The sequence below is a fragment of the Chelonoidis abingdonii genome, chromosome 3, assembly GCF_003597395.2.
Source record: "Chelonoidis abingdonii isolate Lonesome George chromosome 3, CheloAbing_2.0, whole genome shotgun sequence".
Classification (NCBI taxonomy): domain Eukaryota; kingdom Metazoa; phylum Chordata; order Testudines; family Testudinidae; genus Chelonoidis; species Chelonoidis abingdonii.
In genome coordinates, this window is record NC_133771.1 from 115,526,499 (window position 1) to 115,549,957 (window position 23,459).

General features: G+C 39.4%; 1 protein-coding gene across 4 annotated transcripts in view; it reads left to right on the forward strand.

The window, feature by feature from the left end:
• ADGB (androglobin) overlaps positions 1 to 23,459 on the forward strand; it is a 236,172-nt gene that overhangs the window by 39,641 nt on the left and 173,072 nt on the right. For 2 of the 4 annotated variants that reach the window (XM_075064027.1, XM_075064029.1), the window contains exons 4-6: positions 2,568 to 2,639; positions 4,994 to 5,203; positions 17,728 to 17,867. In XM_075064027.1, the coding sequence (XP_074920128.1) occupies positions 2,568 to 2,639; positions 4,994 to 5,203; positions 17,728 to 17,867 (422 nt within the window). Of the gene's footprint in view, positions 1 to 2,567; positions 2,640 to 4,993; positions 5,204 to 17,727; positions 17,868 to 20,306; positions 20,384 to 23,459 lie in introns of those variants that run through there. The other 2 variants (XM_075064028.1, XM_032789805.2) reach the window with 2 other exon arrangements.

Sequence of the window (23,459 nt, forward strand, 5' to 3'; positions counted from 1 at the left end):
AGTGATGAAAAACAGTTAAAATGATGTAGTTAGTGTTAAATGTGGCAAAAACAGAAAAGGATATGGTGAACAAGGATATGTAAAGTAGTAAGAAAAGATTCAAGCAGCTGATGAGAAATAAAAGTGGTTTTGTTTGTTTCCAAAGACTTCCACTGCAGTCCTTCTATCTGTTATTGCCAGATTGCCCAAAAATAAACAAACACATGTTCTGGTTGTAAGCACGGGGGATAGTGCCCCAACCCCCCCTTTTTTTAACTAACTTTCCTGTTAGTATCTTGGTGAAGTCTACATTTATATCAGGTCTTTTTTAGCCTAGATTGCATATGTTTCTCATTGGAGCATTAAAGATTGAGGTCAGAATTGAGTTACTGATTATTTTTAAAAAATATAGTTATGTTTGGCTTGAACGCTTGTTGCCATAACCTGACACATGCACACGCGCACACACTCTCTCTCTCTCTCTCTCTCTCTCCGTTTGGAGAAAGAACATGAGTGAAGAGTCACCCTTTGGAAAAAAATGCAGTTGTCTTATGATACAGTGTGAAGTTTTAAGTTGTGAATAAATGGAGATGAAACAGCTGCTGAAATAGAACGTGTTTCTTCAAATAATTCTTGAGAATTCTGTGGGATGGAAGTAGTAAGGAACATGCTACAGACTGTTTAACTCATTCTTAGGAAACCTTAAAATATTTGCACAGCTGATAGAAAGGAAAGAGCCAGGCCTCAAACAGGAAGGAACAAATGTTGTTTGTCTATTTTAGAACTATCCACTAATCCAGGGATCGGCAACCTTTGGCACATGGCCCACCAGGGTAAGCCCCCTGGCATGCCGGGCCAATTTGTTTACTTGCCACATCCTCAGGTTCGGCCGAGCGCAGCTCTCACTGGCCACGGTTCGCCTCTCCAGGCCAATGTGGGCGGCAGGAAGCGGTGCGGGCCAAGGGATGTGCTGGCCATGGGAAGTGATGGCCAGCACATCTCTTGGCCCACGCCAGTAACAGCAGCCCCCATTGGCCTGGAGCAGCGAACCGTGGCCAGTGGGAGCTGTGATTGTTTACCTGCACGTCCGCAGGTTCGGCCAAACTGACCCCTGTCCTGCCAGGTGGCTTACCCTGGTGGTCCGCGTTCCAAAAGTTGCCGATCCCTGCACTAATCTTCCACTATCGAAAAATATTCTTCGTATTGCAACAATGACATTAATACAAATCTCTTGTCACTTGCTATACGCTGCAGTAATTTTTTTGAAGTCATATAGTAAAGCATCTAATAAAAATCTCAGTTCATCAAGTGATTACTAGTAATCAACTTAATGATGCTCGAATATGTAAAAACACAATAAACTACAAGAAAGCAAACCATTTTTCCATATATTTTCTCAGAGGAGACATTGGTTCTAGACTAATTGTCATTAAAACAGCATTTACAGCATCTGTCCAGAATATGGTACAAAACTGGTATTTTTTATTTAATTGCAATGTTGTTAAGTTTAGAGGGATACCACCAGTATCTCAAGTCAATTCGATATTGAGTCATCTTGTGGATCTTAGTATTGTTATAGAAAACAATAAATGTAATCATTTGTAAATCATATTGCTCTGAGAGGATATTTTGACAATGGATAAATTATAAAATGAATAGAAAGCAAAATGACAGTCTATTAAGCAGATCATCAGCATGTATTATACTTTAATGGTGACTCAAGCCCAGATGTCTGTATCTTTGTAAACTATTGTGTTATATTAATACAAATAAATTCCCTTTGAATACTGTGGCAAAATTCAGTGACTTTATTGGAAAGAGGAGTGGTCTTGAAGATTTGTTTTTGTTTTGAAAAACAAAATTACAAAAACAACAAATACCTTAGAGCCAAATGATTCAAAATGCTTTTTAGTATGTTGAGTGGAAAATAATTATGTTGTACTATCTTTTTAATAAAATATCTTGAGTGAATCTGATAATCATAAAAGTGAGAGACTTGCTAGACCCAGCTATGATCTAAACAGTCTTCTCCTTACAGGACTGTCAACGCATTTACATCCTATTTTTCAGCATCTGTATTGTATTCTATTGTATTTCTTTCACAGACAGACAGCCATTTCCACTTGTGCTGAATGAGACAATTTATTTCATGACATGGTTATTTTGTCTGTCATAAAAGAACTAAACTGCTAAGCCCTAAACTGAACCCCTAAATTTCATTTTCAGATGTCCTTAAAGTTGTATTTGAATGTCATGCAGTGAAAGGAGCAAATCTGTTATCATTAATGTTTGTCCATCGAGAGACAGAAAACTTTTGCTTATTATCACTTGTTAACTAAGTTCCCAATACAACTTAATGATTAATTAAATTTTGAACACCTTCTGTGTTTTGAAAAGACTTTCTCCCCTCTCCCCCCATAAAGAAATATTGAAGCAGTAAGGAAATTTGCAGGTCTGACATCCTTTTAGCTGATGACTGGCATTTCTAGTATTTGTACAATATTGTGCTCATATATTTTTTTCATGGATCTTTAGTCTTTTCAGTGAATATAGATACAGGCTTTCAACTAAAACCTCTTCTCTTTCAGGTTCCTGTAGTAGTGAAAAATGAAAACTGGTTTGACCTTTTTTCAGCAAATGAACACTTACTTGGTAGTGAGGTATGTAGTCAATGTGATAGCTCATGTCATAATAAGGACTGATCCCTCAACATTAGTGGTATAAATAGACTGTCAACAGGAGAAATTAAGTATAGTAAATCTTGTCAGTGGGTTGCAGGGGAAATGATAGATAGTCTCATATCAGAATCAAACAGGTTTAATAATGAAGGATTATCATTCTTAGAAACTGAACAAATAAATACAGAGACAGTGGAAGGCTGATCAACAGAAATCAATGTTTTTAAAGTAACAGCGCAGGTTATGAATAAGATTTGTTAATACTTGCATGGAAAATTAATGTTGTTAATGCTAAAAGGAAACTATTATTTACAAAAGGAAGTAAAGATCCTTAACTTTAGGGTAAGTTCACCTCCACGAAAGAAGTATGGAATCTAAAAGTGCTGAAAAATCTTTTATCATTTTAGTTTACAAAATTCATTATATAGAAAAGAGGTCAAGTGTAGGAATGCATTCAGCTACTGGTTAGTATGAGCCTTCGAAGTCTATGTGGCAGACTATAAATGTAAGTAAAGGACATGCTCTTTAAAGAGCAGAGTATAGCAACATGATTATTTTGGAAAATATTTAGATGTTTTAAAATGAGTTAATTTTTTTTACATTATACTAAGTATAAACAATATCCATTACAGGAACAAATATTATTTTTCATATCTTATCGCTAACATTGTGCGGGAGGTGGAGAAGAATGGGAATGAATCTCTTAAAATGTCTGATTTCAAAATAAATTTCATGTCTTTCATTTTTTCTTTGGTAAAACAGGGCAAAATACAAATACTGAGGCTTCAAATATAGAAGAAGCTGTATGACTTAATGGCTCTTATATCAAGGCCTGTTGTTGGAAGCACAGTTTGAAATAAGTATATGGGGTGAATTGGTGGTTTCAGATCCTAGCAAACAGTTATTCATGTTACAAAATTACCATACATTATCTGGGATGCCTCACTTCCTTAAAAAGAACACAGAGGTGAATCAGCAGGGAAAACTGCCAAACACTAATCTCTCCATTTATAAAGGGATGATAGTCTTATATTTCTGTTTTCAGAGAACAGCTAAGAATTTTGGATTTTGGTTAGAGATGGGTCTGAACTGTAGCATCAGATCCAAACACTCCTGAACTTGCAGCTTTGAAATTTGGATCCAAATATTAACTTTTTCAAAGTTAGGGTGCTTGATTGTTAGAAGAGGATGCTTGAGCTGTGAAGTTGGATCTGGAGCTGGACCATGGGATTTTGGTTGAGCCTCTCTATAATTGGGATTAGGGAAGTGGGAACCCCAAAACTAAAGCTACTAACTTTAAACTGGCTAACGCAAAAGATTGAAATATTAATAAAAATGGAAATATGTACATATGTAAAATTTAAATTATTTAATATTTCATTTATTACTTTGCACATTAATCAACATTTCTTTAGGGCAAGGAAACTCTCTTGTAAAAGAGCCAACTTTAATATATGGATATTCCTGTTGAACTGCTTATATACTATATTTGAGTAAAATAAATAAAAGAGGGGTTTGCTTCCCAAGTCACTTAACCAGTTAACTTTTAAACATATAACAATAGACATATGTCTTGCATAATAAGGAAAAACTTCCTTACCGCTAGAGGTCAAGTGTATATTTTTGATCATTGGTGCACCATATAATCCATTACCTGCTCATCAATCAGTCAGCATACAGATTTCTGAAAAGTTCTCAGGCCACTTCTCCTGTGATTAGTGCCAGTTCTTGTAGTTCTCATTGTTGGTGAATCATGGTTCGTTAGTGAAGAGTATATTCTATATCTTCGTAGAATGTTTGATTATAGAAATGTTCTTTTCTTTAAAAAATAAAAAATGCAGCAAATAGTAAATGTAAAAAATGTGACTGCACTATAATGAATGCATTCTCTTAGGCACGATATGTACAAAGTAAGAGTAGTTTCGTGTTTGCAGTCTTATCATTAGACCCTGCCAGCTTCACTTGGCAGGTCTCCCACCCATACCTTTCATGAAACAACACTACTGTGGCATCAGATGTGCTACTGGTGGCATTTGTTAATTAATACAAAGTCTATTAGCAGTTCACATTTTCATAAAGCTTTGTAGATCTCTACATACAGCTAAATGTCACGTATTATGGATGACTTTTAAGGAATATTTGTGCTGATAAAAGCAAATCTTGCAATAAATTAATTTTAATGCACTCGTCTGTGAGACTTGCTTTCCAGTTAGCATTTGGAATTGTTTTGCATTTTCTGACTAATATAATTTAACTTCATTTGATTTTTTTTCCCCTCAAATGTGCAATGTGAAAAACCTGAAAACTTATTTTTAAAAAAAATTCTGTGATTTCAGCTGATGAGATGGATAATAAGTGAAATTTGTGCAGTCTGGAGAATATATAATGTGAATGTTTTAACTAATGAGGGTAAAACCAACACAAACGAAACATCTATATTCTCTTGGAAGCCATGGGAGCATATATATGCTTTATGCAAGGCTATTAAGGGACACATGCCACTGTATAATAGCTATGGAAAATATGTGGTGAAACTTTACTGGATGGTAAGTGACTTCTTTCAGTTATATAAAATGTTATATCTGTATGCTTATGCCATTAATATGAATATACTGTATTATCTTTATCAGGATAAATATTTTGCTTTTTTGAAAAAAATGTTTTGTAGTGGTAAAATTGTTAAGCTGTCAATGTGAAAATGAATATTTCTTCTTATATTTGTACAATTTAAGAGTTATGAAATCCTAGATCATTAGCCATATGTGCAGTAATTGTTTAGAAACACACTACCTGGAGTATTTTATTGCTTGTTAGAAAATTGTATTTATCTAGGCACTACTAAAAAATAAATAATATATACAGTTTGTGTATACAGTAGAGAAGAAGTGTGTAGCTAATGTTGCATCTGTTTAAAGGGCTTTTCACGTGCTTAGAACTTTGCAACACTTTTTGCTTTCACACTGGTATTTCTGGATTTACTCAAACTCACTACTACAAAAAGCGTGGTAAAAATGTATTTTTTTACATTATTTAAAGGATCCATTTTGAACAGCACTAGTACCTCAGTGGTTTGGAGTAGAAACTTGAAATTGGCAGAGCCTACTTTGACAGGCTTTAATTCCTATGTTGCAACTGTACCTTCTGGTGGTGTGGGTGAAACTTTATTTTGATTTTGCTGAGTTATTTGAGTTTTTTTCACAATTGATTTAACGCATGTACACTTTTGTTTTAATCTAAGAACAGCTTGGAGATCCATTGTGTTAACAAAAAACAAAAACCTCCACACAACATCTTAGTATCACACATAGGTACATGAACAAAGTAAGTGGAAATTCTCATTCAGTACAAGAAGTGGTAACTGGAGTTTTAAAGGAAGTATTTGAATCTATGAGACATTATGCAAACATCTTCTGGTCTTGTGGTTTGAATGGTTTAATATTGAGATTCGATGCAAATTTGCAATAGATTCAGACTAAACTAGACCAAATCCCTGGTGTACTAGGATTAAGTATAAGGTTTTTCTCTAAGATGTCTAAGAAGCTCAATTTATTGTTTTTAAACAGCTGTTGGGACTATTTTCAACTTTACTAGGGCTGGATGAAAGTTAAAATCCCAAACTTGCATATTAGATTTCAGTAGATGTGTCATTAAAATTGAAGATAATCAGGCAAAGGAGTAAGGAAGGAAAAAATAAACGAGTGATGTTTCAAATGAATCACAGTATTTTAAAAATTAAAATTTCTGAGAGAGCTAGGCCACGTGGATGGGGAAGGTGGAGTACAGAATAGGTATGGAAGTCACTAGAAGAAATCAAGGCAAAGAGTGAGTTTTGAGGAGAAATTAGATGGAGAGAATGATGATGCTTAGCTTGGTAAAAGACTGATATCCCTTCAGGTGCTGGGACAATGGAAAGTAGGAAGTCATGCATGTGAGGAAAAGATAGCAGGACCAACAAACCATGGGAAGTGGGGAAAGGAGTGGAGCAATGTGAAGTAAGATGTAGATGGGGCAGATTTAGGAATAGCGTTAAAAGTGAGGATGAGGCTCTTGAACTTTATTTGGAAAGAGACGGAGCCAAAAAATGGACTCTGACCATGTCACGACACTTATAAAGCAACAGGATAGGAAGACCGTTTTAACTGCTGAATGTGGAAAAGATGTGGTAAAGGAAGAGGCTACGGAATTCGAGGGGAGAACTGTGATGTGAGCCAGTGTGTGTTAGCAGGGATACCAAACTGAGAGGCATTGCAACTGCTTTGGAGAACAGGGTCAAAATTCAAAATGATCTAGACAAATTGGAGAAATGGTCTGAGGTAAACCGGATGAAGTTCAATAAAGACAAATGCAGAGTGGTCCACTTAGGAAGGAACAATCAGTTTCACACATATAGAATGGGAAGAGACTACCTAGGAAGGAGTACTGCGGAAAGGGATCTGGCGGTTATAGTGGACCACAAGCTAAATATGAATGAACAGGATAATACGGTTGCAAAAAAAGCAAACATCATTCTGGAATGTATTAGAAGGAGTGTTGTAATCAAAACAAAAGAAGTAATTCTTCCACTCTACTTCGCGTTGATTAGGCCTCAGCTGGTATTGTGTCCAGTTCTGGGGGCCACATTTCAGGAAAGATGTGGACAAATTGGAGAAAGTCCAGAAAAGAGGCACCAAGAGCAACAAGAAATGATTAAAGGTCTTGAGAGACATGACCTATGAAGGAAGGCTGAAAGAATTGGGTTTATTTAGTTTGGAAAAGAGAAGACTGAGATGGGACATGATAGCAGTTTTCAGGTATCTAAAAGGGTGTCATCAGAGGAGGAGGGAGAAAACTTGTTCACCTTGCCTCTAATGATAGAACAAGAAGCAATGGGCTTAAACGCAGCAAGGGAGATTTAGGTTGGACATTAGGAAGAAGTTCCTAACTGTCAGGGGTAGTTAAACGCTGGAATAAATTGCCTAGAGAGGTTGTGGAATCTCCGTCTCTGGAGATATTTAAGAGTAGGTTAGATAAATGTCTATCAGGGATGGTCTAGACAGTATTTGCTCCTGCCCTGAAGGCAGGGGACTGGACTCGATGACCTCTCGAGGTCCCTTCCAGTCCTAGAGTCTATGAATCAGTGAAAAAGAAAAAACAGATTTTAGAAATTTTAGAGAGAAATGGCAAGATCTGAGTATTAAGAAAGGAAGAAAAAGAAGAGTCAATAACTCCAAGATTCTGAGTTTGAGTTATGGGTAGGATGATGGGGAGAGGACTTGAGAAGAAAGATTAGAAGTTTTAATTAAAGAAAACAGCGGGATATCCATGAGGAGAGATGAATGAGACTGAACGAGATATATATCCAGATAAAGGTGGGTTTCAGAGTCATTAGATCAGAGATGATGAGATGACTTATTTATCATGCAGTTGCAGCCGATGGAGATCCCAGTCAGAGATTCTGTGCCCCACTTACTAGGCACTACACACACACATACACACAATGAAGAGACAATTCCTGACAGAAAAGGCTGGGAGTATGTGTTGTGAGACAATGAGAGCAGAGAACATCAACTAAAGTCAAGTGCAGTGAGAGAAAGGAGACCAAGAACAAATCTTTGGTTAACACAAACAGAGCAAGAGAAGAAAAAAGATGATCTGCCGAAAGGAAAAGGTCAGCAAGTTAAGAGAAGAAACGGGAAAGAACACAGTGATGGAAGCCCAAGTGGCTGGTCAACATTAGGAATGCAGTAGAGGGATCAAGAAAATGTGTTCACAGAAGAGGCTCTTAGATTTGGCAAGGAAGAGATTGCTAGTGACTCTTGCAAGCAGTGTTTTAGTACAGTGTGTAGGACTGAGGCAGATCAAGAAGGGAGCTGAAGGAGAGGAAGTAAAGGCTCAGGGAACAGACCACCCAATGAGCTTAAAGTTGAAGGGGGGAGGGTGGTAATGAGAGGAGGAGGGGAAAACTGTGAGAGGAAAGTAAGTACTGTATGATCAAGTGAATGTTTCTTTAGGATGTGTGAAATAACAGTAATCATGAATGCAGAGAAAAAAGCTAAGGGGAAGAGAGCAATTAACAAGAGAGAGAGAGAGAGGGGAAGAGGGAGAGAACAAGATAGGTTAGGATCCAAGAGATAATTGGATTGAGTTGAATTCAAAAAAAGTTGGGTATTCTGTTAGTTGTGATTGTTAATGCTTCTCTGCTGGAGGACAGAAACAAACTTCCATCTAATAAGCACTTGTTAGGCCATTCCTTATGCAGTCATTTCTTTATGCTGGTAATATGTCTGGATTGAGAAATGTTATGCTATTAAAGCTTTCAACATGGAAAACAACCCAGTATTAATTGTAAAAGCTCCCAACTTCCAAGCTTATTTATATTTTAATACCTTTCCTGCCTCCTCTTCTTAAATCTTTACCTAACAGGACCTATTGCAGTAGCCCTCCATCCTGCACAGATCTGCAGGTGCCTGCTCATAGCATTTCTCATTTTATTGGATAAAGTGCCCAACTATTAGAGCTTGGCACTTCACTGAACTAGCCTCTTACGGTACAAGGCTCTTTTTGCTTCTTGCAAATTCTGTAGCTTTTTAGGCCACTGTTTCTTCCTCATCACTGCACAGTCCACAGATGCAATGCCAGAGGCAATGCTGTCCTCTTCCCAGTGAAGGGAGAGGGGGACTGAGGTGGACTAGATAGAAAATTGGGGCTGGGGGGTAGGGCTATGCTATACATCTTGGAGGAGGACACATTTCTTTTTTAACAATATTCTTTTAAGTGAGCATTTTATCTGTTATCCTCAAAAGGAGAATAAAAAAATATATGCAGACAGATTGGTTTTAAACTTCATCTATGGCAGCTCACTGATGGAACATTTATTCACAGAAAATCAATAGGAAAAATATGTAAGCCAAAAAATAAAAAAAATATACTAATAATATTAACAAATAGCAATAAATGCAAACATCTGAAAAAAATTATTGGTTAAATAATACTAATAACTAATTACTTTAAATCAGAGAATGTACTGTATTGTATTTTAAAATTAGCCATTTGCACATGCAAAGAAAATGAAACAAAACACACACACACTATTTAAAGCAAAATAAATAACTGACCAAAACTACGTACACTTTTTTTCCCTAGCTGATTGAGGACATATTTCCATTCCAGTCAAATAAAAACCCAGTCAAATTCCTACAATCTGAAAATTCAAAAATATTTTAAGGTTGGGTGGGTTTTTTTGGGCAGGGGGTGGTAGAGGTCACTCTGTTGTGCACCCATGTGAGCCACAGTCTTTGTTTAAAGTAACAAAAGCAATTAGGCTCTTAACTAAACCAATGGTCAATTAATGCAAAAAAAGCACAAAATAAATAAAGCACTGCTAATAAAGCAAAAAAACAGAAGCTGACAGGCATAAAAAATCAGAATGTAAATACAAGTAATTTCTTAAACATACAATATGGTTTCGTGCAGCCAGTAAGAGCCGCCTGGGCAGAGAGTCTTGGCTCTGGGGCTGGTAGAGCCCTTGAGAAGCAGCTTCCATAGGAGACAGGGCCCAGGATCCCAGGCCAGAGCGGGTCAATCTGGGTCACTGTGGGGAGCCCCGGACCTTCGGCTGCACTGGGCAGCGTGCCCCAGTGGGCAGGAACACGAGCTCAGGACTACTCTCAAACACCCCAGCTCCCCGCCTGTGCTTACTTCTGAGCTGGTGCTGATGGTGGCACTGCCCCCAGAACTGGGCACCCAGCCAGCAGCTGCTGCTCTCTAGCCACACAGCTCTGATGGCAGTTCCACTTCCAACAACAGCACAGAAGTAAGTGTAGCAATGCCATACCATGCCACCCTTACTTCTGCATAATATTTGACCTTTGCACTGGGAGGGGTGGCAACTGGGGGACTGTCATGGTACAATTCCCCACTCTGAACCTTAGCATCCAAAAGATGGGGTACCAGCATGAATTCCTCTAAGCTTAATTACCAGCTTAGAACCTGTAGCGCTGCCACCAACCAGGAATTCCAGTGCCTGGTATACTCTGGTCCCCCAAAACCTTGCCCGGGACCCCAAGACCCAGACCCTCTGGATCTCAACACAAGGAAAGTAAACCCTTCCCCACCGTTGCCTCTCCAGGCTTTCCCTCCCTGGAACCCTGGAAATACTGGATTCAAACTCCTTGAATCTAAACAGAGAGGAAAATTCACCTTCCCCTCGCTTCTCTGTCCCCCTCCCAGACTGCTCCCTGAGAGAGACAGTAATTCTAACACAGAGAGAAATTAACCTCTTTCTCCCCCTTCCTTCCTTTCTCCCCACCAAATTCCCTGGTGAATCCAGACCCAGTCCCCTGGGGTCTCACCAGATAAAAAAAAACAATCAATCAGTTTCTAAACCAAGAAACTTTAATTAAAGAGAGAAAAACAGTAAAAACTATTTTTGTAAATTTAAAATGGAATAGGTACAGAGTCTTTCAGCATTAGACACTGGAATACACTCCCAGCTAAAGTCATTCAGAATACAAATTAAAATCCTTTCAGCAAAATTACAAATTTGAACTCCTTTCAGCCAAATACACAATTAAACTCCTTCCAGCCAAATGCACATTTGCAAATAAAGAAAACAAACATAAGCCTAACTCGCTTTATCTAGCTACTACTTACTGTTTGGAATCTATAAGAACCTGTATCAAGGAGATTGGAGAGAAACCTGGTTGCACGTCTGGTCCCTCTGAGCCCCCAGAGTGAACAACAACCAAAAACTAACAGCACACACAGAAACTTCCCTCCCTCAAGATTTGAAAGTATCCTGTCCCCTGATTGGTCCTCTGGTCAGATGACAGCCAGGCTTACTGAACTTGTTAACCCTTTACAGTCAAAGAGAGATAAAGTACTTTTGTGCTATTAACTTTTCTTATCTGTTTATGACAGGGACTAAGGCAAATTTTGGGGTGACTGTAGCCTCCACAAGTCCCCGCACACAGCCTTGCACACCTTTTTCCATATCTCAAAAGCAGGTAAAATATTGTACTCTGAAGCAGGGACAGCAGAATGGTGGAACACTACAGCAGCCAAGGAAAAAGAGGAAAATATAAAGCAATTTATGTGGCTGCACAATCTTGTGAAGGGGCTAATTACCCTGAATTTAAGTCTTTAGGACAGGAACCCTCAATCTTTTCTCATCTTTAACTTCTGAAAACCACCTCCATTTTCCTTTTGTGATACCATATCTCAGACCCCTTACATGCATTTCATAATCCCATATATATTCCACCCCACACATAGCCCCCTTACAAACACTGCTTTCTGCTCTCTGGTTCAGATCAGTAATTTTTTTTCCATTGGTCTGCAAGATTAGCCATTTACTCCCTGTCTTCAGTCCATGATAGATGTATCTTTTTGCCTTGAAGTCCTTTTGCTAACACTGCAGCACAAAAAGGAACACATCTCTGCTTACATATCTTTTAAAGCGATGTGTTAGTGTAGAGATGTTGAACGAGCCTTGCAATGTACGTTGTGTTGCTTAGCAACTACATGACTCCAGGTTCTTTCAAAAACCTCTACAGATAAAAGTAAAAATTACCCAAATTCTTCCATAACCCTTGCAAAATCATTCATCTCAGCTCAGTGTTAAACTGTTGCTTTAGTGGTCATGTTGTCTAAATTTACTGTACAGAAAAGTAAGAAGGAAGGGTTGTATTCTCTTATCCCTCGACCGTTAAAATATTTATAATCACTTCTGATTCTTGGAATGAGCACAAATGCAAACAAAGGTGAAGGGAGCTTTTAAATATTAGCACCCATGCACATATGCGGCACCATTGTGATTTGGTGCACCCTTTTTTAAGTAACAGAAAACAAAATCCTATGCATGTTCATGCTATTTTTAAATATCCCCAACCTTGTTTAATATTAGGAAAAGCGCACATTCCTCCATTCAGTACAGGCCCCAAGTGAAGTTTTAAAATTGAGTTCTGTTCAGATTGGATTAACTCAGAAATATCTTAATAGATTTTTAGGAATCTTTCCAAAGAGATTTGCTTGTAGGGTCAGTCTGAACATATATATGATAGCCCCTCAAAAAGTAATTTTAAAAGAAATGTAAGAGAAACTAAAATAGGGTTAAACAATGAAAGTGTCAGTTCATTCATAACCATAGTTGCTACCTTGACAAAATATAATATAGTGCTAGATTGTATCTCTACGATTTGCCTTGTGTAAGAGGTGGTGCATAGCTGAGCTTCCCAAGGCATAGATGAGGGAACAAATTGCAACTCTTCACTGTGAGAGTCATAATTTATGCCCTGCCTCTTTCCTTGCTCCATTGGGATAGTAATCTGCTATTGATTGATGCTGAGTTCCATTTGCCAGGTTATTTGGGGGTGCAGAGGTGGGGAAGAGGGGAGCCGAGTCTCCTCTCCATCCACTTGCTTGGGAGGTGAATTAGCAGATTTGTGGAGGCAGTCCTCTCCCTGGCACTGTGACTTGTAATGCTAATGCCCCATACAAGGGAGCCAGGAGTTGCCTTCCATGTCTTGAGTCAGTTGCAGAAGTTCAGAGAACATGATCTTACCCCTATAATCTTGGGTTGAGAGTGCTGTCTGTAGTGTATGAATGATGCTGGGGCTCTATGGGGAAACAACAGCATGTAATAAACGACAGTATTGCAACACATCTGCACAGTTAAAGTTGCATAGGCTACTTTAACTGTCATTTCCTGAGTTGTGTGTTCTGTTCTCCCTTCACTGAAGTTCCCTTTTCCTTCCTTCCTTTGCTGGCTCTACCAACTCTTTCACTAGTTCAGGAAAGGTGGGGAGAAAGAAGGGGACATGCAAAGGAGAAGGAAGCGCGATAAACATCAATGGTGGGGGGTGAGAAGGGAAATCTGGGAGAGAGCTGAAGGGAAACTGAGAGCGGGGGAAGAATAAAGGGAGAGGGAGAGAAAGTTCACAGATGGGAGGATAAAGAGGGAGTGGACTTTTACTCTAGGCTGGTTTCAGTGAGACATCATATTGTCTCTTAAGGAGACTGCTATCTCACCAGAATCACCATGTGGTTAAACCTTCCTCTTTGTTCTACTTGATATACCACATCCAGTCTCTTCAACAATAACTGTAATAAGCAAATCACCCTATATTGTTGCATTAGAACTCCTATCCCCTTTCTGCTGTCCTGGGTCCCAGTTCTCCACAATTAGAAGTTGTATTCTACAGGGAAAGAATTGGGACCAACTGGTGCAAAGTCTTGGTAGGAGTTCTGTGGGGGTCTCATGTTCATTTCTCACAGGGCTGCCTCTTAAATCTTAATACCTGCCATGGAGTGTACTTATTCAACATAATTGCAAAATAGTAGAGCCATTAGCTTGATTTTCCTCCTGCACATTCATTCAGCTCATTTCTGCCAGTCATGTCCTCCCTCTTCCACCAAATAAAATTCTGACCCCAAAAATAGTATTACCCTAAACTGAACTTGCTGCTTCATTTCTGCTCTCTGTCTCATAAGGATTTCTATTTCTGATTTTGAACTTACGTTTAGTCCTTAGGAATTACTTCCCCTCTGTCTCCAGTCCCCCTCTCTCACAATGTACATTTTAAAATAATATATATTTAGGCTTTTAAAAGGGGCTATTGTCAATGCGTGATAATTACAATACAGATTTGAAGATTTACTAACTATATGAAATAAAAAAATCAGTCAAGGGGAAAAAGTCAAATAATATCTGAAAGGAAAAGAAGACTGTCACACTGCAGTGTGTTATTTAACTGTTAAAGTATGATTAGTAACTAATGCACTCTTAAGAATTACTTACACAGAGTTACTGCATCCTTAGCTATGGAGAAAAATGAGTAGACAAACATTTCCTTTTTTTTTTTTTTTTTTGCCCATTAACTTGTACTGCTTGGTTTATGAAACATTTGGTTGAACTGCTACATGAGAGAGGAAACAAAGCTATGTCTTATTTCATTGTTTGAGCAATTAAAAGTCTGCCATTCAAAAACTTTTTTGGTTTTCAAAAATGCGCTTGAGAAATTAAAAAATCAGTTATGGCCATTAGCAAATATTCGTTGCCTTTAGAAATATCTACCTATATGATGATGCCTTCATTTACTTATTATATGGTTTAAACTCTCTTTTTAGATTCTTGTCTTCTAAAATCTTAAGAATTGGTGGAAACACCAATTACATAGCAATAGGAACCACTAGCCTGAATCCTTGTTGTACCTATTACATTTAAATAATTTATCAAACTAAACTAAAGCATACAGATGATAACCAATTTAAAAAAATACAAAAATCATTATGTAAATTCATTTAACACTACCACCTCTTAATAATGTAGTAACACTACTCATATTTTTTACTTAATAATTAGTTTAAGTAAAGGAGAGCATTTGTCTTTCCTTGATATGGTGAATTTGTTTCCCTCATTGTGAAGTGCAGAGCTTTCTCCAGCTTCTGATAACCAAGTGGATTCGAATATCTTGAAAATAGCCTAAAAAGCTTTTATTAATTTAAGTAGAAAGTACTTAGCTTCTGCTTGTGGGGCAGGTTCTTTTCCTTCATGGAAACCTTCTAAGGAACCCTCTCCTTGATGATGTATGCTGGAGAACGTCAGTGGCTATCTTTTAGACCTAGTCACTCAAAAGCCGATACAGCCATTTTTGCTACTTTTGTCACTGATCCTTTTGGATTTTTTGCCTCTTTTGTTGACTGTGTTTGTTTTGCGTCACCGATGCTTTCTAATTTAATTTGTATTTTTTATTATTCTTAATCTCAGCTCCTTTGTTTATCATTAATGGAGCCAAAAGGCTGGCTTGTGCTCAGGACTGACTCTACCATTTTTGCCGCCCCAAGCAGGAAAAAACCACCACCCAAACTGCCGAAGCGTGCACAAAAAAAAAAATGCCGCCCGGACTATGCTGCCCGAAGAATGGACGGGATGCCACCCCTTAGCATGTGCTTCCCCAAGCATGTGCTTTTCCACTGGTGCCTGGAACCGGCCCTGCCTGCCCTTATAAGCCCCCTCTAACTAATCACAGCAGCATGCCAGATACTGTACTTTGAGGGTTCAGCAGCTTTTTCATAAGGGAGATAACATTTTAATAGAGACACCCTTATTGATTACTTCCCTTTCCTATTTGATCATGCAACATTACTGGGAAATTGTCAGTTACTTACATGGAAAAGCAACTAGCATTTAGTTGTTTGTTTTTTGTTTTAAATAGACAGTTAAGTGCTCTTTTGCTCTTCATTTCATCTCTTGCACAATTTGTTTTGTTCCTGTCTCCTGCCCTGCTTCTCTGTCCATGTATCTCTGTTGCCTGCTCCCCTTCTTGTCCATTGCCTTTTATGTGATTCTATGCTGCCTTTTCTTCCTTTCATTCTGCAGATGCTTTCCCTGGTTCTCTTGCTTGGTTCCTTTCTCCCCTGGAATTTCCTCTGCTATTGGTGGTTTACCCTTTTCAGAGGACAACTTCTGTTTCCTCTCTCCCTCTGATGCAGCAGAAAAACCAAAGCTGGCTTCTGTGCATTCTCTCCATCAAGTTATACAGGTCCATAGAGGCTGTCTTTGCTGGAAACGAAAAGGGCAGCAGCATGTGACAAGCTAGTAAGTGCTCTGCAAATACCAGTGATCCATGGACTGTACTTTGGCAACCTCTGCAGTTTTGTCAGATGGATCCTTGGAAAAAATTAGACTTCAAATAAACATTTTCTGGGTTCTCTATCATATCCCATTTTCTCAGGGATTCTGGAGAAGGCACTAGAAGGGTGAGGTCAAGGTGTCCTAAAAGAAAATAAACTGTACCAGTAGGTGCAGATTACAGGGTTCACCCAGCAATCCAAACCCCAGTAGAACAACCACAGGTAAGGGATGTAGGTTGGTAGCAATACATATTTTGTGAAATGTTGATGGTAGAATTTTGCATGCTCCTATATGTATTTTTGCCATGTTTTTTTAATTTGGGAAGTTATACCTTTGTATATGTTTTTTTGCAATGTTGAGTCTAACGTGGTTTCATTGTTGTGTTTAATATTGAGTTTGGTAATTTTTAAGTTCACCTTACAATCCATGAACACAAAAGGATTATGTAAAGGGTGAAATTAATTACTATTTCAGTTTGAGACACAAGTGAATGTTTTGAAACTGAAATGTGCCTTATTTTTAGAACTTCTGATTACAAAACCATGAAGAGTTTAAATTTTCATTCATAGCACTAAATTAAAACTGAGGTTTTGTAAATAATTCAGATACCATAGTGATTGCATTATGAATACCTATAGAGGTCGATAGAACTACACCATCATTTGTCTTCCCTATACCTTACATGATTTAGCCCTAATCCTTAGTTTTAGGCATATTAGTAGTCCCATTTAAGACAATGGGATTATTCATATGCATAAAGTCAAGTGTGAGCCTAAGTGTTTGCAGGATTGGGGCCTTAAAGAGGCATTTGGCATATGTTGCCAGGGACTCCGTGATAGCAATTGAAAATATGCCATGCATTTAATACTGCACATAAATCTGGAAAATAATTGCAGTTAGATTTCTATGTGAAATAAAATAGTCAAGCAGTAAAGAGGTGGTAATATGGATGATCTGAAAACAGATTCCATGAATCTCTCACATTCTCTGAACAATTTTCTTTGCATAGTGCAGCATACCAACAATATTTCAAAATCTATCATGGTGTGTCCTAAATGTTAAAATATAACACAAATATACATGTTTAAAATTCTTGCCTGCTTTTCGCATGTGTTGCACATGGTGTACAGAGTGCCAAATTAGAGCCATATCCAAATCATTTGGAATAAACAGTAGGTTAAGATTTAACATGGCATTAGTAGAGATCTGTGAGAGTAACAGAATTGGAAATAAGCTCTATCAAATTAGCAAGGAACTTCCATATCTGGCATGCTGAGTGTGCCTACTAGGGTTTTAAATTGCAATCTGCATTACTTTCCCTATTCATTAAAATAATCAGTAATATAAATCAAGCTACACTAGGAGTGGATTCTTGGAGAACACATAGATTTCCTACAATGAATCTGTTTCTTATTTCCATCACACTGTTTTAATGTTTCTTTTTTTTCTCATTCATAGGGATGCTGGCGAAAGATCATTGTGGATGATACTATGCCTTTCAACGAAGAGAATAATTTGTTGCTTCCAGCTACAACCTGTCAAACTGAACTTTGGCCACTGTTGCTGGCGAAAGCAATCATTAAGCTGGCGAACACTGAGTATGTTTAGTGAGCTCTTTATCAGTTTGTTCTATAAAATTAGATGGAATTAATAAGCAACAAAATTATAATACACATGGTGAATGTTTGTTGCAAATTATTGTAATGGTAAATGTGGTTTTTGAGCTATGATGTGAAAGCTGACACAGTAAATCTGTGTAGTCAGTTTTCTCAGCAGCTGTAGCAGACACAGCGCACGCTGTGTGTGTGTGTGTACACTCTGAAAGCTTCATAAGGAAATTAATCCAAGAAATCTTCTTCACTGCCTTGTCTGCATGACATTACTGTGTGTATTGCAGAAAAAAAACCAAAAAACTCTTCACATGCAGAATAGAAACTTCCCAGAAATTTTAATGAATTTGGAGGAGTGGAGATAGATGACAAACCCAAGGTAACTTACATGCAATATTGTCATAATGCATGGTGGTTCTTGCTTTCAACATCAGTAGTTTGTCAGTTAAATATCATGTCTTACAGCACTGATGCTAAGCTAAGTAATGCATAACCAATCAACATTGGACAAGTAATATACAAACTGGAAGTGAAAACAAAATAACTGAGTCTCTGCTGGTGGAGTTAGTGATAGTAATCTGCAATGCCATATTATAGATTTGATTCTGTTTAGTTATAAGCCAGGTCAACGAAGATACGAAGTGCTCTGTGCTCAGCCCATTGGGCAGGAGCAATGGAACTTGTGTTTCTTGGGAAAGGAGAAAGGAACTCCTCCAGCCAGTTAGGGGTAGTAATGATACACTCTGAAAGGATTCCAGTCCACTACATCTCTCTCTTTAAGGAAGAATGGAGTCAGTGTACAACAGGTTATAAATTGGAGACAGTAAGGATGGAGACCTTAAAGCCATGTTTATATTAAACAGTTTTGTCGACAAAAGTTATCTTTCGTCAATAAAACAGTGGAGGTGTACATACAGCAAATCTCCACCAACCAATTTAACTCTTCTGCTACACCGACATAATAAAACAACCTGGACGAGCAGCATAGAGTTTTTTTCAACAAAGTTAGCGACGCAGTGTCAAGGTAGACACTGCATTGCTTATGTTGCCCAAATTGCCCTCCAGGAGGTGTCCAGAATGCCATTCATGACTGCTCTGATCACCACTTTGGGCTCCGCTGCCCTGCAGCCAAGTACACAGGCACGTTCCCCTCCCCCTTTAAAGCCCAAAGAATTTTTGAAATTCCTCTTCCTGCCTTGCTTGTTGTGGACAGTTCACATAGCATCTTCCCATTTGAGCATGGTGGCTCACTGAAGCAAACATGCTCCTGCGTGGAGTTGTTGGATCTACTGGGTCTGCGGGGAAAGGAGGCTATGCAGTCACAGCTCCGCTCCACCCATAGAAACTTTGCCTATGGGCAGATTGCTTGCGGCATGGAGCTGAAGGGGTGTGAGAGGGAGTCACAGCAGTACTGTGCCAAGATCAAGGAACTGAGGCAGGCATACCAGAAGTTAAAGGAGGCCAATTGTTGGTCTAGTCACACTATCCTCTGTGCCGACCCCACTTTCACCGCCAGAAGCCCTATGGGGATGTTGGAGGCAGTGGCAAGCAGTGTTAACCCTGAGGATGAAGTGGTAGACAAGGAAGTGGAATTGGAGGAGGATGGGGGACAGGTGACTGAGTTGTTTAGTGGCTTGATGAGCCAGGACCCGTTTTTAACTCCGGAGTGGTCTAGCCAGTCCCAGCACTCCGGCTTTGGTGCGCCTGATACAGGAGAGTACCAGAGAGCCTGATACAGGAGAGCGCCCCAGTAAGTACTCATTGTGCTTTGATACTGCAGGGAGAAATGAGAGAGAGCTATTTTTTCCCAGTGTAGAAGAGGGATAGATATAACCAACAGTAGCACTATATGCATCTGCCTCTTATTCCTCTGTGTACCTAGACTGAGGGGGGGCCTATGGAAAAGTTGATGCACACTGAGATGTCCCAGGAATCCTCCATACTGATCTCTTGGAAACTTTTTTGTGGAGTTGTTCTGCAATCCTCTGCCGAGGATTCCTTGGGAGGGCTGTTTTGTTCCTTCCCCTGCAGAAGGAAACTTTGCCATGCCAATCAACAGTTATGTCTGCAGGCACCAGAGCAGCACACAGGTGAGCAGCATATGGACTCAGTATGGAGCCGCACACATGCAGGAGCTGCACCCTTGCATATTCGGTTACACTCAGGAGTGAGATATCAGCTTCTATTACCCTCGTCTGTGGAAAATGGTTCCAGTATTCAGAATAGTATCCCTAGGCGCTTGTAATGATCCCCCTCCCTTTGTCCCATCCTACTCCCTCTCCCTTATGCCCAACTCCCCATGGTTAGGGTTCTCTCCATGCTATGTGCTTGCCAAGGGACAGTGAGAAGGTGCTGTATGTAACCAGTATGAATCAAGGCTGCCTCTGTCTGTTTCTTTAGTTTCTGCGGATGTGGCCTTGAGAGTCTCCTCCTGTACACCAGCTGAGCAGCTGTGTCTGCTAAGGAGACAAACCAGGAAGAGTAAGGAAGATGTGTTCAAGAAGGTGCTACAATAATCTAATGCTGTTGATAGCTTCTCTCCAAGCTCCGTGCTTGCTATCAATGAAAATGAGAATATGTAGCTAGGAGAGGAAACGGGTAGGAGCGGATGATTTAGTTGCTCAAGGACCAAACAGACATGCTGAGGTCCCTGATTGTGTTTCAGGTGGAACACAGCTGTGCTCTCCCCCTGTAGCTCATTGACAACTGCCTTCAGTGCCCTCCCCAAACACATTCTTAGCATGTTCCTGGGCCACAGCACTCCACCTCAGGGGCATGTTTCACAATGACAGCTGGACATATACGCAGCTGTGAAAGCCTTATTAAAAAGTGCTCTTCATTGTCATGTCCCTTATAGATAATAGAAATGTCTGTATAGCTGTTAAATAAAATTGAACTTAGGGAAACAAAATGAATCTTTATTAGTCTCCTACACATGAAGGTTGCTGATGAAATTCACACACAGTGGCAACTGGAGCAATTGCATAGTACACCTGTTGTTTAAGCGCTTCTTGCTGTTGTCAAGGTTTTTGGTGTAAGGCTTTATGAGCCACGGGAGCAACGGGTAGGCTGGGTCTCCGAGGATCACAACTGAATTTCCACATCCCCAATTACAATTTTCTGGTCTGGAAAGTCCCTGCTTGCAGCTTTCTGTGTAGGTCACTATTCCTGAAGATGCATGTGTCATGCACCTTCCCTGACCACCCTGCGTTGATGTCGGTGAAACAACCCCAGTGATCCACCAACTCTTGCAATACAATAGAAAAGTAGCCCTTTCTATTGATATGTTCCATCACAAGGTGGTCTGGGGCCAAAATGGAATTATGCATGCCGTTTATAGTAGGTAATCCCATTGCCGCAAAGCCATCCATTATTTCCTGACATTGCCCAGAGGCACAGTCCTTCATAACAGGAGATGATTAATGGCCCTCCACGCTTGCATCACTGCAACTCCCACAGGACTTCCCAACTCCAAACTGATTCACAACTGATTGATGGCAGTCTGGAGTTGCCAGCTTCCACACAGCGAGTGCCACTAACTTCTCCACCATGAGGGCAACTCTCATTTTGGTGTTCTTGTGCTGGAGGACAGGGGAAGCTCAGAACACAGCACCAGGAAGGTGGCTTTGCACATCCAAAAGTTCCTCACTCTGCTCATCCTCCCCTACCTGCATCATGATGTGATCCCTCCACTCAGTGCTTGTTTCCCAAGCCCAGTACTGAGGGTCCACCATGTGGAGCTGCTCCATGAATGCCAACAGCAATCTTGAATTGTTTCTTTCCATAGCACACAGCAGGACAGGCACCATGGTGGCATTATCAGATCGCAGATCATGAAATACTGCAAGATCAGCCGCATTGTGTTCATAACACTCATCACAAGACAGACAGGATCCATGCTTTTAGCCAGAGATGGCGGACACACAATTTACAGGGGCTGTTCAAAAACAGTGTAAAACATAGTAGGAAGCCCATGGAATGATGGAATGAAAAAAATTATATGATAGGATGCTACCTTATATGATAGGATTGCACTGCAATCCTTTCCCAGAGCACCCAGTGGCAGATGGTGGCAAGTTGCACAAAGGGATAGCTGCCCACGAGTGCACTGCTCTGTATGTCGATGCAAGAGCACCAACTGTGGACATACTCTGCTGTCACAAGGAGCATTGTGTGGATATGCACCAGCGGTTTAATTACAGTGGTGGAGGATTGTCAACATAACTTAAGTTGACTTAACTTTGTAGTGTAGACATAGCCTTAGTTTATTGTTAAAACAGAGAAGAAAAATAGAATCAAGGATAGATTTTCATTTGTAACAATATAAACAAACGTTCTCTTTTTTAAAAGGGAGGTTGTATTTAGCAATAAGTTGTAAATTTTAAAATTCTATTCTGAGAATGAGTAGTGTATTTTATTAGGTCAAGTTTTTCTTGAGAGTGACCTTTAAAAAAAGATTAGGACTTTTGATTAGGAAAAGGAAAGAAAAATAGTGGAGCTGGAAAGTGGATTCTGAAGAGGCAAAGTTTAAACTGCAGTCTTTATTTCTGTGGCAGTCTAGTGGATGTATTTTGTAGTATTTGACAGAGACAGTCACATCCTGCATATTTCAAACATAATGTTTGCCAGTCACTTAAGTTATCAATTCAGAAAGATTTTCGTAGTTCATGAATGATATACTGGATATTCTTTGACTCCTTGCTGGGCCTTTCCATTTACTGTTCAACTTTTGAAATAATTACCGGTATGCATTTGTCAAGCTACCTTCCCCACTCTGAACTCTAGGATACAGATGTGGGGACCCGCATGAAAGCCCTCTAAGCTTTTTCCTACCAGCTTAAGTTAAAACCTGCCGCCACCACCACCAAGAGATTTAACAAGAAACAGGGAAAGGACCACTTGGAGTTCCTCTTTCCCCAAATTTCCTCCGAAGCCCTTATACCCCCTTTCCTGGGGAGGTTTGAGAATAATATCCTAACCAATTGGTTACAAAAGTGATCAAAGACCCACACCCCTGGATCTTTGGAAAAATCAGTCAGGTTCTTAAAAGAAGGGTTTGATTTAAAAAGAAAAGGTAAAAATCATCTCTATAAAATCAGGATGGAAAATAACTTTACAGGGTAATCAGATTCAAAGAGCCCAGACGAACCCCCTCTAGCCTTAGTTTCAAAGTTACAGCAAATCAGGGATACCTCCCTCTAGCAAAGAAACATTCACAAGTTGAGAAAAACAAAGATAAACTAATACGCCTTGCCTGGCTGTTACTTACAAGTCTGAAATATGAACAACTTGTTCAGAAAGATTTGAAGAGCATGGATTGATGTCCGGTCCCTCTTAGTCCCAAGAGCGAACAATACCAAAACAAAGAGCACAAACAAAAGCCCTTCCCCTGCCCAGATTTGAAAGTCTCTTGTCCCCTTATTGGTCCTTTGGGTCAGGTGTCAGCCAGGTTACCTGATCTTCTTAACTCTTTACAGGTAAAAGGATTTTGGTGCCTCTGGCCAGGAAGGATTTTATCGTATTGTCTACAGGAGGGTTGTTACCCTTCCCTTAGTAGTTATGACACTATTCTTATGAAAG